Raw genomic sequence first — 14,946 nt, 5'->3', positions numbered from 1 at the left:
TGCTCCCAGGTTCTTTTCTATGCATTTACCTGCATTTATGTAGGTTGACGCTCGAACAACGCAGAGGTTAGGGGCCCAGACCCCTGTGCACTTGAAAATACGTGTATAACTTTTGACTCCCCCAAAATGTAACTAATGGCCTACTGTCGACCAGAAGCCTTACCGATAACATAAGTAGTCGATTAACAAACATTTTGTATGTTATATGCATTATATACCATATATTTTTGTTCTACATTTTTATTAAGTTTTTCTTTTAATTCCAGTACCGTTAACATACAGTGTTATATTAGTTTCAGGTGTACAATATAGCTGGATTTTTTTTAAGAATATTTATTTGAGAGAGAGAGAGAGAGAGAGAGCAGTAGTGGGGGTGGGAGGAGCAGAGGGAGAGGGAAAGAATCTCAAACAGACTCCCCACTGAGCACAGAGCCCAGTCATGGGGCTCGATCTCATAACCCTGAGATCATGAGCTGAGCAGAAATCAAGAGTCCAACCCTAGGGGCGCCTGGGTGGCTCAGTCGGTTAAGCGGCTGCCTTCGGCTCAGGTCATGATCCCAGGGTCCTGGGATCGAGCCCCGCATCGGGCTCCCTGCTCGGCGGGAAGCCTGCTTCTCCCTCTCCCACTCCCCCTACTTGTGTTCCCTCTCTCCTGTCTCTCTCTCTCTCTCTGTCAGATAAATAAATAAAAAAAAAAAAAAAAAAAAGAGTCCAACCCACCACTGAGCCACCTAGGCAGCCCAACAATACAGCTGTATTCTTAGCGTAAGCTAGAGAAAAGAAAATGTGATTAAGAAAATCGTAAGGAAAATAGGTTACAGTACTGCACTGTAAAAAAAAATCTGTGCATAAATGGACCCACGCAATTCAAAGTCAACTGTATATTTATTTTCTTACACAAACACAACAACCTCTACTTGTTCTGTATACGTCCTTGTTCTTTAAATTTAAAAAAAAATTATTGTGGTAAAATAGACATCACATAAAATTTGCCATTCTAACCATTTTTGAGTGGCAATGTATATTCACAAGGTTGTGTAAGTCCCAATACTATCTGGTTCTAGCACTTTGTCATCGTTCCAAACCGAAACTCTGTAACCACTAAATACTTAACTCCTTATTCTCCCCTCCCTTCAGTCCCTGGTATCCTCTATTCTATTTTCTGTCTCTATGCTCCTTGTTCTTTTAAAATTGTTTTTAAAAAGGTAATACAGGGACATTATTAAAAACGTGAACAGTACAAAAGGGCATATACAATGTTAAATACTACCTCCTATGTTTGACCCCCAGGCAACCAGTGTAATCAGCTTTTCATAGTAGCAAACCATACACCACTTGCTGTTTTCATTTAACAACCTTCGAGAGAGAGAGAGAGAGAGAGAGAGAGAGGTACGACATATATATAATTCGTATTTATCCATTCCTCGGTTATGCCAGGATCAGTTTCCTTCTGACTCAGCTTTTGAAAAAATAAATTTTTTTATTGTGGCAAAAACCACATGACATAAAATTCACCCTCTCCACATTGTCAGCCACGTGCACATTGTTGTGCAACAGATTCCCCAGAACTACCCCCCCCCCGCCCGCCACACACACTCACTCAAGTCCTGCATGACGGAAACTCCACATCCATAGAACAACACCTCCCCACCGCACCCACCATTCGACTTTCTGTTTCTATGAGTCTGACTGTCTTAGATGCCTCCTATAAGTGGAATCATGCAGTATTTGTCCTTCTGTGACTGGCTTGTTTCAAAACTTGGCATATGATACTCGAGGTTCATCCATGTCCTAGCATATGCCAAGATTTCCTTCCTTTTCCAAGGCTGACATGAATATGCCACATTCTACTGCATGTATATGCCACCTTTTCTTTATCCTTTAATCTGCCCCTGGGCTTGTAGGTTGCTCCGACCTCGGGTCTAGTGTTAATAATGCTGCAGTGAATGTGAGGGTGCAAATCTCTCTTTGAGATTTTGCTTTCAATTCTTTTGTCTATATTTCCAGAAGTGGGATTGCTGGATCATATGGTAGTTCTATTTTTAATTTTTTGAGGAACTTCCGTACTGTTTTCTGGAGCAGTTGTACCATTTCACACTCCCAGCAACAGTGTACAAGGGTTCCAATTCCTCTAGATCCTCGCCAGCACTTCTTACTTTCTGTTTGTTGGCTTGTTTTTTAAAATAACAGCCATCCTAACCGGTGTGAGGCGATACCTCATTGTGGTTCTGATGGGCATTTTCCTGATGATTAGTCATATTAAGCATCTTTTCATATGCTTGGCCATTTGTCTATCTCTTTTGAAGAAATGTCTATTCAAGTCCTTTGCCCATTTTTTAGTTGGGTTATTTGTTTTGTTATTGGGTTGTAGGAGTTCTTTATATATTTTGGATACTAACCCCTTATCAGACATATGGTTTGCCAATATTTTCTCCCCCACTGTTAATTCTTTAGCCGTGCAGAAGTTTTTAAGTCTAATGTAGTCCCAGTTGTCTATTTTTGCTTTCGTTGCCTGTGCTTTTGGCGTGACTCATTAACTTTTATTTCTCTTAGGGTCAGATTTTCATCAGGATAGCCTGGTTGTGATTTTTGCCTTGTTTCCACCTCAGCGCTCTCTAGCGCATTGTTTAACAGGGGTGTTGGCTAATTACTATTGGTTCCCTGATGGGATACTCCCAGAGCTACCTTAATTTTTCTGGACTCGTTCCCATGCACAGTAATGGGAGGCTTCTGTGGGAGGGGGGTGTTTCCTTCATTTTCTCTCTTCCTTCCCCTTCATCTCCCCCTTTTATCCCATGTCAGGTGCGGAATCTTCTCTGGGGCATTCTCCTTCTTTCCTCTCCCATCCTCTTTGTGAGTGGGGTGGTGGTCTCTGAGCCAATGACAGGTCAGCTGAGAGGCTGACTCCAGACCAATGAGGCTTCTGGGTTCCAGATGGACCAATTAGCTTATTAGGGACGTTGTACCTGGATAGCTGGCATCTGTCCCATTGTCCTCTTTAAGGACCCTCTTGTTTCACCCATCAAGGATTTGAATGTGCAAATGAAACCCTACTTTCTTTTGTTTTGTTTTGTTTTTAAATTTTGGTGGCTTTAATCCATCCCCACAACTTCTGCCCAAGGCCAATAAAGCACAGGCATTCTCCCTTTGTAAAAAGAAAGAGGGGTTGGGTTTCCTTCAATTGTCTGCCCTTTTCTGTCTCCTCCACTATTTTTGTTTTACTCTGTAGTTAACTTTGCATTTAGAGCAGCTTCATCTGAAGACCAGCGCGGTGGACCTAGGCACTCTCTTCTCATTGCCGGTTGCAATGGCCTTTTCCTTGTTCTAACCTGGTGGCTTGTGGGACCAGGGGGTTGGCGGGTGGGAGAAGAGTTTGGCCATAGTCTTCCTTCTGCATTTCACACACATCCTGCGCTCGCTCGCTCTCGCGCTCTCTCTCTCTCTCTTTTGCGCGCACACACGCACACACACACACACACACACACGCGCGCCCGCTCGGGCCCCTCTCGGTGTGTCTTCCTTCAAGATGACAGGGCGCTGGAGAAAAGGCTGCTGGAATCAGCTGGTAGGTACAGTAGTAACCCGAACCCCACCCACCCGCTGCCTCTGCTTGCTCAGGTTTCTCCGGTCACTCCTGCCAGGGGAGAAAACATGTAAACGCGCCTCCACAGGAGGGGCTGGGGGAGCTGGGAGCGGCGGGGGCGGCGGAAGGTGAGCCCGGGAAGGTGGCCGGGCGCCCCTGCTGCCGGGGGCCCTTCCCAGTGCTTCCTCGGGGCGTCAGCCCCAGCCCTGTTTGCCCCCCACCCCCTTTTTCGTAGGGATCGCCTTTTTTTTTTTTCCTCTGCGGCGGCGGAAATGACAGTGTGGTGCTGCCGCGGTGTCATGGTGCTGCCCCTGGACTAAGGGGCGAAAACTCTTAAGTTTGGCTCAGGAGACCCAGCTGCGGTAGCGACGCGGCCGCCGTGCTGTCCCTGGCGGGGCGCGCGGGCGGGCGGATCCCGGCTGCTGCGCGGCGGCGGCGGCGGCGGCGGCGGCGGCGGCGGCGAAGGCGAAGGCGAAGGCGGGCGGCGGCCTAGAGCGGCGGCGGCGGCGGCGGCGGCGGCCCGGGGAGCTCGCGCCGGAGCCCGAGCCAGCTCCCGGCGGAGGCAGGCGAGCGCCCGGCGCCCTCGGGCGCGCCGAGGAGATGGCTGGCACCCGGGAACGCTATGGGTAAAACGCGCCCCCTCGCCGCGGCCCCGGGAGCCGAGCGCCACCGCCCGCGCCAGCCACGGCCCGGGCTCGGCTCCCGCTCCCGCTCCGGCCGCCTCTCAGGTGCCGCGGGGGCCCGGCGCGGGCCGAGGGCTCCGGGGCTCGGCGGGGCAGGGTGACGGGGCCCGCGAGGCTCGAGGTGGCGGCGGCGGCGGCGGCCTCTCCCCCTGCCCCCCCACCTCCCCGGCCTGGCCCGGGCGCCCGTCGCTGCCCTCTTGGGACGGAGTTTGCACTCCAGGGTGCGGGGCGGGGGCGGCCCGAGGCCTCCAGCGCCCCGACCGGCCCGGCGCAGGGCAGTGGAGCGGCTCCCCCGGCGCCTGGGCGCGAGTCTGGGAAAGGGCACCGCCGCCTTCCCACGCTCCCGCGGCCCGCAGCCTCCTCGGCCCGGGCGGCGCCCCTCCGCCGGCCCTGCGCCCGGCGGTGGCTGCTGCAGCAGCCCGAGATGCTGCGGACACCCCGCCGGCGGGGAGGCCCGGCGAAACTTCATCCCTTTTCTGCCAGGGGAGCGATCCTCCAGTCTCCGTCTGGGTGGTTCCTTATTTCTGGCCTAGCTGTGAAACCAGCCCAGCGGGGGAGAGGGCGAACTTACCTATGTCCAGAGGACAGATTGCGACCGAACCGGGGAGAGGTGGGGTTTTTCCATTCCTGCCTCCTAAGAATTAAGTAAATAGCGGCGGAGTGGATTCACAGAAACATTTTTGGTGATGCTAAGGTTTAGGTTACTTAGTACTTGGCGTGTAGTGCGTTCTTTCTCTGGAGGCGTTTTTTGTTTTTGTGGGTTTTTCTTTTTTCTTTTTTTTTTTGTTTTGTTTTGTTGTTGTTTTTTGTTGTTGTTTCGCAGAGCAGGAAATTGGGATCCTGGGGTCTTTAGTTTCTTCACTTTCTCTCTTCCACACTCCCCTACCTGCCTTCGCGCTCGCTTGCCTTCTTCCTGCGCCGTCACGCATCTACCTGCCCACCCAGATCTCCCACCAGACCCTATCCGTCCCCTACACTGCCCCCCACCAACCTGTGCACTCCGCCTGCCGCCCAGCCCTGCAGCCTCTTGCTTCTCAACCCATTTGCCTTTTGGAGGATTTCTGAGTGTGGGGCGAGTGGATAGTGATGGTTGTGTGTCTGTGAGGAGGAGCCCTTATACAGGAATATAGTGGAGTCTGTTGAAATAGACAAGTCATGTGTGTGGGTTGATTCCTTGGATTCTCAAGTTGGGCCATAAGGGCTGCCTTTAACCCTATTCTGTTCCCTCCCAGGACTCTTAATCGCTTCTCTGGCGATGTTCCAATAGAAGGGGCATGCTGAATAGGGAGCTTTCCTCCCCTCCTTCTGGCTTAACCTCAGCTGATTACCCCAACCCTCACGTCCCCCTCTTCACCCGACTCCACTCATACTAACTGCCCTAAGGGGGAAACAGTCTTGGCTATTTTTATATATTCCTGCCCAATCAATTAACTTAATACAGATATAAAATGTGAATTAGATTTTTCCTGACTGTTCCTCACAACTTGATTTATGTGGTTGAAATACAGGTCTAGGAGTCAAGAAGATCAGAGAGTTTATCCCAAATCTGATGTTACATTGGCTTTATGGCCTTAGGACATTCCTATGACCTTTCTTTCATAGTTGATGCACTTGTGTAAAAGGCATAATACTGTGTACTGGGTATTGTGAGTCTCGGCTTGGTCCTTTGAAGATGAAAGGGTTCTATAAACCCTCAGCATTACACTTTTCAAATAAAGTACCTCATTTACCTTTTATTGGGATAATAGATTGACTGGGTGCAAGGAGGAACCCTAGTTTACTGGAAACCTTAACTTGCCATTATTAGTCCCCCTGGGAGCCAAATCCATCACCGTACTCAGGACTCCTTTTTTTTTGTTGTTCCTAATGCATGTACAACTGAATGAAAACATGCATAAAACTAGGCATGCAGAGTAATGGTGATTATTTTAAGTCGAGGCTTGAATCATATCTAATGTACTCCAACCTAACAGTCTGAGTCAGACTCATTTGAAAACATAACCTCACCCATTTTTAGCCTATATGGGGGCAGTTAGTTAATTTCTACTGAACAGTGGCATAAATAATTGTAGGCATGGCAATACAAGCATGATTAGCATCTAGCAGCGGTGAGTCAACAATATTTATTAAGCATCTACAATGTGCAGAGTTCTCTGCTGACCGGGCTGAGGCCCCAGTCTTGGCCTAGCACTTTGGCCTCCTGCTTGTTTGAGGCCTACTTCCTTACTTGCAGCTCCGGGAGTAGGACAGGGAGGAGCAAGGCAGGGGGAGAGGCCAGGGACAAGAAGGGGTGATTGTTTCCCTCCCTCTTTCGTGACCACTAGACTTCTCATCTAGCATGTTCTACCTTGCAAGGCCACCCCTGGGAAGCAGTGCCACAAATCAGGGTGACTCGGTTGCTTCATGAATATATCATCTGAACAGTGCAAATTGATTTAGATGAAATTGGTTTAGTCAATCCCTCCTCTAAGTGCAGGGCAACTTGCTCCAACTTGCAGATCCTAAAGCAGAGCCAGTGGAGTCTCATAATTGCATCCAAAAATTGCTCTGGGTAGTGCGCCTGTCCGTTCCCTCATCCCTCCTCCCATAAAACCTGCTGACGCCATGACAGTTGAGAAGAAAACTGTAGAAGGAGTAGGTCTTTACCACTCGGCAAACCTCTTTGGCTTGGTGAAGAGGAAAGAATGTCCTCTTTGCACTCTGTCTCTTAGCACTCAGGTTCTTTCTTTCCCATCAGGGGCACAGAGCCCTGAACAAGAGGTGAGGGCAGGGCTGAGGCACAGAATGTGTCTCGAATGGCTGTTTCCAGAGGCACCTGCTTGACCTCTTGTGTGTCTGTCATCTAGTCTTTATGGATCTTGGGAACTCCCTAGCTGTTAGGCCGTGTGATTCCGCTGCTAGTGGAGGCCAGGGGGTGCTCCATTTCCATTTAGCGTGGGTTTTTTGTTTTTTTTTTTTTGGTCTTCTGTGCAAAGGGGGAAATCGAGGCACTGTGTATGTAAAATGCTTCCTTACGTAAGCTGGGGGTCTTGACTTAGAGCATTGCATCGTCAAAATAGGACGTGGAACGTGTTGATCCTGGATATATGACAGTTCAGGAGAGTTGCACATTGTCCACTTTTTGATGACTGAAACGTTGGTACCCAGGTGGTATTACTGTAACCGCTGTATTTCAGGTCTCTCAAAAACCATTGTGTTCATCACCAAGCAGTGTAGAGCAGAGACTAGAAAAGTGTTTCTCAGCCAGTGTATTGGATCATGCTAACAAGTGAGAAGACCGGATGAGTGGTGTCGAGACAAGAAATTCCAACTCCGGGGCACCTGGGGTGCTCAGCCGTTAAGCGTCTGCCTTCGACTCAGGTCATGATCCCAGGGTCCTGGGATCGAGCCCCACATCAGGCTCCCTGCTCCACGGGAAGCCTGCTTCTCCCTCTCCCACTCCCCCTGCTTGTGTTCCTTCTCTCGCTGTGTCTCTATCTGTCAAATAAATTAAAATAAAATAAAATAAAATAAAATAAAATAAAATAAAATAAATTCCAACTCCAATTATCCCCCTGGGCAGACTGCTTGCTGGTCTCCTTTTCATTTCCCCTCTCTTCCAAGGACCGATATGTTTTTCTCTCTATTTCCAGATCTCTATTTTCTCTCTAATTCAGAATTAAAACTCTGTTCAAAGTCTTCCGTGGGCCCCAGAGGTCGGTGGCTCTTCCTACGGTTTCTCTTTTTCCATCTTCCGCTTCTCCATGACCATAGGCAGACAGAATCTTTTGATAGTTAATCTCCCAGCTCCGGCGCTTCCCTTAGAAATCCCATGAGCTGCTCAGACTGCTAGATGGGTTACGCTGTGGGTGGTGGAGGGGTTTTGAGCAGTGTTCCAACACCCCACCACTCCCTTGTCCATGTAGGGTTCACCCGAGTGCACACTAGGGTGTTGGTTCAGTCTAAGTGGGTTAGCAAAGTATCATTAGTAAGATTTGTCCTACTTGGGTTCTTGTCTCCCTGCACAGCTCTGACTGCTTGACCTTGGGCTCTGTCTCAGCCTCTTTCCTGCAGGTCAGACTCCTCTGGTTGATGAACAGCATCCCCAGTCTTTGGATCTTTTCTCTAACAGAGACCAAACGATCTGATAACAAACTCATTATGTAAACTCAAATCCTCCTGAAACCGAAAATCCCAGTGTTTACAGTTTGCCCCGTTAGGAGCATAACGTATGGGCCTGGGAGACAATGCTAATGTAGGACGGTGAAGTGTGTGAATGTATACAGCCCAGAGATAGAAAAATGGTTTACGGTCCAGAATCCTCAATCGCTTTGTCTATAGCCTTTTGTTCAGTGTTGCTAGGATCCATGTGATTCCCCAGGGAGTAGAAGCTTGATTTCAAATAGGCTTCTGTTCTCTGTCCCTTGTCTCTGACCTGAACTTGGGGTGCTCTCAGCCTAACTAAGATTCAACAGTATGCCCTACATACATATATTGCCAGTTTTATTCTGTGGGAGTGGAGAGGGCTGCCCATCCAGGTGTGTCCCTGAACATTTAAACATTTACAACCATTGCCCTGGGTAAGAGAGCTTGGGAAAAGCGGTCCTAGAACAGATGGGAAGCTGGACTGGTAGCACGAGGTGGATTAAGTTGGTTGTCCCTTTGTTCACCCTTGTGACTGCCGGTGTGTTCTGCATGAAGATAAAGGTGTCATGAATTGTACTAAGGATTCCTGTCAATTATCCTGGGTTACCTTGGCAAATCCTTCTCTTGGTTCCTGAGATTAGTCTTTTGCCTTCGTAGCAAACGTAGGACTTTTAGTTCTGTTATTGTGATATTCACTGTAATGCTTATGGTGACTCTATTATATAAAATGGCCAATGGTTGGCTTTAGGAGCTAATTATTGTAAAGAAAACATCATTAAATCCACATGCTATAAAATATTAAGTAGGCTTTAATGATCTTTCAGACAGGAACTGGTTCTGGTGCTTTCTGTCAGTCGGTCATCAACCTCCAGTCCTGAGCTCTCCCCATGCATGATAAAAGCTGAAAAGAAGAGAGACAGTTCTTCCCTTGGGGGGACTCCAGTATAACAGGGGAGACATATGAGCATAAGAAATACCGCAATCAGACACATGGTCCTCCAGAAAACTTGCGGGGGAGTGTGACTGTTCTCCGTCATGCCAACCGTGTGTTTGGGATGAATTTCCAAACATTTGCTGCTTTCCTCAATAACTTGCTTTGTATCCACCCGTCTGTGAATGTATGATGAGAATATCTCCCTATTTGTAAAGCAAGTTAATAATTTTATTTTATCTTCATGTGATCTTCATAAGAGCCTGAGAGCTGGGGTAGGGCTGGTATTTTTCAAGCCACAGATGAGGAGGCTGTGGCCCAGACACTTTAAATGTCTTACCTAGGATCACTCAGCTAATTCAGCTTAGAGCCAGGACTATAACCAGGCTCTGTTTTGAGGATTAAATGAGATAATGGCTTTGGAACCATTTGGAAACTATCACATGGTACACAAACGTAAGATGCCTATTACTGACCACCTAGCCTCTTTTTTTCTGGGTTTCTATTTCTAGTCCGGGTCCTTTTAGGGTGAGAATTCTATGCATTGGTTGCCTTTTGTGTTCCCAAATGATCTCCTACCACCCCCCCCCCCCCACCGCCCAGCTTCAATGGGTCCTTTCCTACTAAGAGCATTCCAGGATTTGGTTGTCTTTCTTTTCAGTTCCAAAAGGTGTTCTCGTTAGTTTGTACTCCCCTGGGACTCCTCTCCCCCTTTGTTGTCCTCTAGGAACACCCATTATATCTTTCTTGAGGTACAATAGGCAAAACCAGCCACTGTCCTTCAGCATCCTGGCTTAGCCAAAGGAAAGTAATGCATTTTGTTCCTTTCACGATGATGCCCTTCACTGGTCAGCCTTTCTAGTCGCACCAATAAATAAGGTTTGTGTTTTGAGGAGCTAGTTTTCAATAAAGCCACCGTGTCTTTCCTAGGTGAGAACAGAGAGCAAGAGCTCTGTAATAATCCCATGTCAGAGCTGGAAAGCATCTTAAAGAGATCGGCTGGTGATTCTAGTTCAACTTGCACGACATTTTACAGTTAGGGAAACATCAGACTAAGCCGGTACTCATTCTCTCATCCCCCAAGGCAGGGAGATGGGTTTGTAGTGTTTTAAGGAAAAGCTCATGGGACATCCATGTTAATATCCTGAAGAATGTTTATTTTCCATTAATTTGTTTTTAAAACAAGTCCTGCAGCTCAGCTCAATCTTCATTCTACAGCCCAGAGGTCAGGCTTGGTTTCACACTCTCGGTTTTTCTGTGCAGAAGGGGTGTGTGTGGGGGGAGCCATGGCTCCTCAGGGAGGTAGTGAGAGCCCAGGGCCACGCTCTGCAGACCTGGGAGATGAAAACTAGACGGAATCTAAACTGCTGAAATACGGGGGCATTTAATTATGTTCCAATCACATTTGAAATAATAGAATTCTGCCAAGTGCAGATCACAGCTTTTCTCCGTGATCGGAGTTAACGGCATGCCGGATTTGGAGGGCAATGCCGAAATCAGTCTTTCATTTCGTAGGTGTAGAATGCATTATTTTTATCTTAACCACCTGCATGGAAGCTCCTCTTTTGTATTTCCACGTACTCACACAGCCTTATGATACCTTCTTATCGTTTTGTCTCATCGACCTCTGTTTTTCAGGGGTCTCAGCCTGAAGGGGGTGCAGGGTGAAGATAAGGCAGGCAGAAACAGTTGTAAAACCAAGCAAGGGCAAATACGTAAACATACTAAATGATACAGAAGGGAACAAATCAGTGTCTGCGGATATGGGCATTTGTTTCTTAACATGGCAATTGGTATGCCCTCCCGGGCATTTCATCAGTGCGTTTGTATGACGAACCATTGTGTTTTCTGGCAAAAGCTTCCTGATTACCTGTTATCGGGTGGCACTGTATCAGGTTCACATCCTGTCTTTATCTTTAGCACACTCTCTAATTCTGCAGAGATCAGTGATTCACAGACTTTTGGAAGCTGCAACACTTTGACATTGTTTCATTTTTGTCATACTGCTTCCCTCTGTCCTTCCTAAAAGTATTTTGTGATATAGGAGCCAAGTATCTTTTTATTTTTTTTAAGGAGTCTTGTGGTTTTTATTTTATTTCACTTTTAAAGATTTTATTTATTTATTTATTTGAGAGAGAGAGAGAGAGATCGAGGGAAGGGGCAGAGGGAGAGGGAGAGAGGGAATCCCAAGCAGACTCCGCACCGAGTGTGGAGCGAAGCCCGACCGGGGCCTCGATCCCAGGACCCTGAGATCATGACCTGAGCTGAAACCAAGAGTCAGACGCCCAACCAACTGAGCCACCCAGCCCCCTGCCCCTGTGGTTTTTAAATGAATACAAATTGGGAGCTGAGAACTTTCTGACAACCATTGATCATTAGAGGTATTCTAGGATGTTGCAAAACCTAGACAGGGAATCACTGACCCAGAAAAACAATCGGAAGAAGTAATCCAGGAGGGTTTAGAATGACTACATAGTTATATAGATGGCCGTATAGTATAGTGGTGATCTGTTTACACTCCAGGGTCAGACCTGGGTTTGAATCTTCTTTAAAAAAAAATTCAGATGTAATTCACGTATCATAATGTTCACCATTTTAAAGTGTACAATTCAGTGGATTTTAGTATATTCACGAAGTTGTGCAACAATCACCACTAATTCCTGAACGTTTTCTTCATCATCCCCAAAAGAAACTCTGTACTCATTAGTAGTCACCCCCCTTCCCTCTCTCTCCCCAGCCCTTGGCAATCACTAACCTACTTTCTGTTCTTATGGATTTGCCTATTCTGGGCATTTCATATAAAGAGAATCAAACAATTTTTGACCTTCGGTGACTGGCTTCTTTCACTTAGCATAATGCTTTCAATGCTCACCCATGTTGTGGTATGGATCAGTACTTTATTACTTTCTCTTGATGAATAATATTCCATTGTATGGATGTACCATATTTGTTTATCCATTCATCAGTTGATGGACATTTGGGTTATTTCTACCATTTGGCTACTATGACTGATGCTGCTATGAACATTTGTGTACAAGTTTTTTTTTTAAGTGTTTTATTTATTTATTCATGAGAGTCAGAGACAGAGAGAGAGAGGCAGGCAGAGGCAGAGGAAGAAGCAGGCTCCCTGCCCGGCAGGGAGCCTGATACGGGACTCGATCCCAGGCTCCTGGGATCATGACCTGAGCCGAAGACAGATGCTTAACCATCTGAGCCACCCAGGCGCCCCTGTGTACAAGTTTTTGAGTGAACACATCTTCAGTTCTTCTGGGTCGTATGCTAACTCCACATTTAACCATCTGAGGAATTGCCGAACTATTTCCTAAAGCAGATGTGCCATTTTACATTCCCACCAGCAATGTATGAGGGTTCCAGTTTTTCCATATCCTGGCTGACATTTGCTATTTTTTAAAATTACAGCCATCCTGGTGGGTGTGAAGTAGTAATATAACCATCCCAATGAGTACAAAGTGGTATTTCAGTGTGCTTTTGATTTGCATTTCCCTAATGGCTGATGATATTGAATATCTTTTCATATGCTTACTGATCCTTTATTTGTATATCATCTTTGGAGAAGTGTGTATTTAGATCATTTGCCCATTTTGGGGGTCTTTTTATTGTGGAGTTTTAAGAGTTCTGTTTATTTCTAGATACTAGACCCATATCACATCTGTGACTTGCAAATATTTTTTTCCCCATTCTGTGAGTTGTCTTTTTACTTTCTTGATGTTGTCATTTGCAGCACAGATGTTTTAAACTTTGATAAAGTCCAATTTATCTATTTTTTTCTTTGGTTGCTTGTGCATTTGGTGTAATGTAAGAAACCCTTGCCTAATTTAAGTTCACAAAGATTTACACCTATGTTTCCACCCAAGATTTTAAGTTTCTGCACTTTCATTTAGGTTATTGATTTATTTTGAGATAACTTTTGTATATGGTGTGAGGTAGGATTCTAACTTCATCATCTTTTTTTTTTTTTTTGCATGTGGATATGCAGTTGTCCTAATACCATTTGTTGAAAAGATTATTCTTTCCTCACTGAGTGGACTTGGGATCCTTGTCAAAAGTTACTTGCCCATAAACATATGAGTATATCAGTTTATTTCTGGACTCTCAGTCTTATTCTGGGCTTGAATCTTAGTTCTGCTACTTGCCAATAAATGTAATCTGGGACAAGTTACTTTTTTTTTGGTAATAATACTACCTACCTTTTAGAGGGTCGTTGTGAAAATTAAATGAGACAATGCACGTAAAAGGTATTATTTAGTGCCTGGCACATAGTACATACCAGATAAATTTTAAGGGGAAATGTGCTTAGATAATCAGGGAAGTATAAAAATGGGAGATAGTTGAAAGGACGTTGAAATATTAGGGGTGTCCAGAACAAGGTGGCCTCATAAATGAGAGATGAGATGAATAGATGTTTGAAAAAGTTGAAGAAAATATTCAGTTCCCCGGTCTTGGCTACAGCAGTTGCTAGATGATGATGAAACAGAACAGAATAGAAACAGTATAGAAAAGTTACCATAAGCAACAGATTGGAACCATCTTATATTATTCTTTATAGAGCTGAAATCAGTTAAGGTGGGTTATTTTAGAGCACTCATGTTTGACTTTTTTCTGTCAAGGACTCTTTTGAGAACATTTTGAATGCTGTGGACAACCCTCTCCCCATGAGAATGTGTATATGACAAACACACAATGTTCTTCAGACAGTTCTTGGAGGTTCAGAAATCCCTGGTTAAAAGTCCCATCTTGACCTTATTTGAAGCAATGCTGACCCATAGCATACTTTCCCAAGCCTAATTTCATAGTGAGGTTCAAGTGTCCCACTTACTCCAGAGCAATATTTACAGTTTCAGGGAAACTCGGAGAGCTTTTCCTCGTGTATGGAAGAATTTGTTTTGTTTTTTTTTTTTTTTTTTTAAAGATTTTATTTATTTGACAGAGAGAGAGACAGCGAGAGAGGGAACACAAGCAGGGGGAGTGGGAGAGGGAGAAGCAGGCTTCCCGCTGAGCGGGGAGCCCGATGTGGGGCTCGATCCCAGGACCCTGGGATCATGACCTGAGCTGAAGGCAGACGCTTAACGACTGAGCCACCCAGGCGCCCCGTGTACGGAAGAATTTGTATGGCACCCTCCTAAGATTTAGAAGAGTACCACAAATACTCTAATTGTTTTTCTATAGGTTTCAACACGTAGAGGTCTTTCAGCAATGCTCCTGACCAACTGTCATTTTGGAGGGGGGCCTTCCTCAGCTCTCCCAGGTAGCTCCCAACACGGACATTGAAGAGTGCAGACTTGCAGTCCTGGAAAAGATAGTAATAGAAATGCTGTGTGAGGTGGAGTTGGGCCTGGAAGAAAAAGATATGATTCTGGAAGGGACTCGGAATGAGAGGCAGCTTCAGAGAAACTCAGGGGGACACAGAGAGACAAAAATAGAAGCGGAAACATGCTGTTTAGAAACCCTCTTGCATATAGTCAAGATAAACTTCAGTGAAGGAGGTGAGATGATTGAAATAAAGGTGTAGGGGAAAGAGCACAGGCGCCGACATCAGACCGACCCAGTGCCCTGGGTATGTATGTTCCTGGTTGATTTACTTAACAGTGCTGAGCCCCAGTCTC

General features: G+C 46.2%; 1 protein-coding gene across 5 annotated transcripts in view; it reads left to right on the top strand.

Moving 5' to 3' along the window:
- The first annotated feature begins 3,259 nt into the window (after window positions 1-3,259).
- Window positions 3,260-14,946, top strand: part of MID2 (midline 2) — a 97,461-nt gene continuing 85,774 nt past the window's right edge. The window contains exon 1 of one of the 5 annotated variants that reach the window (XM_036077732.2): window positions 3,260-3,565. Coding sequence is in view for 1 of the 5 variants with exons in the window: in XM_036077730.2 (XP_035933623.1) it covers window positions 4,206-4,209 (4 nt within the window). In the remaining 4 variants the exon portion in view is untranslated. Of the gene's footprint in view, window positions 3,566-3,660; window positions 3,712-3,785; window positions 4,210-4,856; window positions 4,877-14,946 lie in introns of those variants that run through there. The other 4 variants (XM_078064933.1, XM_036077730.2, XM_078064931.1 and 1 more) reach the window with 4 other exon arrangements.

This window comes from Halichoerus grypus, chromosome X, assembly GCF_964656455.1.
Source record: "Halichoerus grypus chromosome X, mHalGry1.hap1.1, whole genome shotgun sequence".
NCBI lineage: Eukaryota > Metazoa > Chordata > Mammalia > Carnivora > Phocidae > Halichoerus > Halichoerus grypus.
This window is presented reverse-complemented; position numbering and strand designations above follow the sequence as displayed.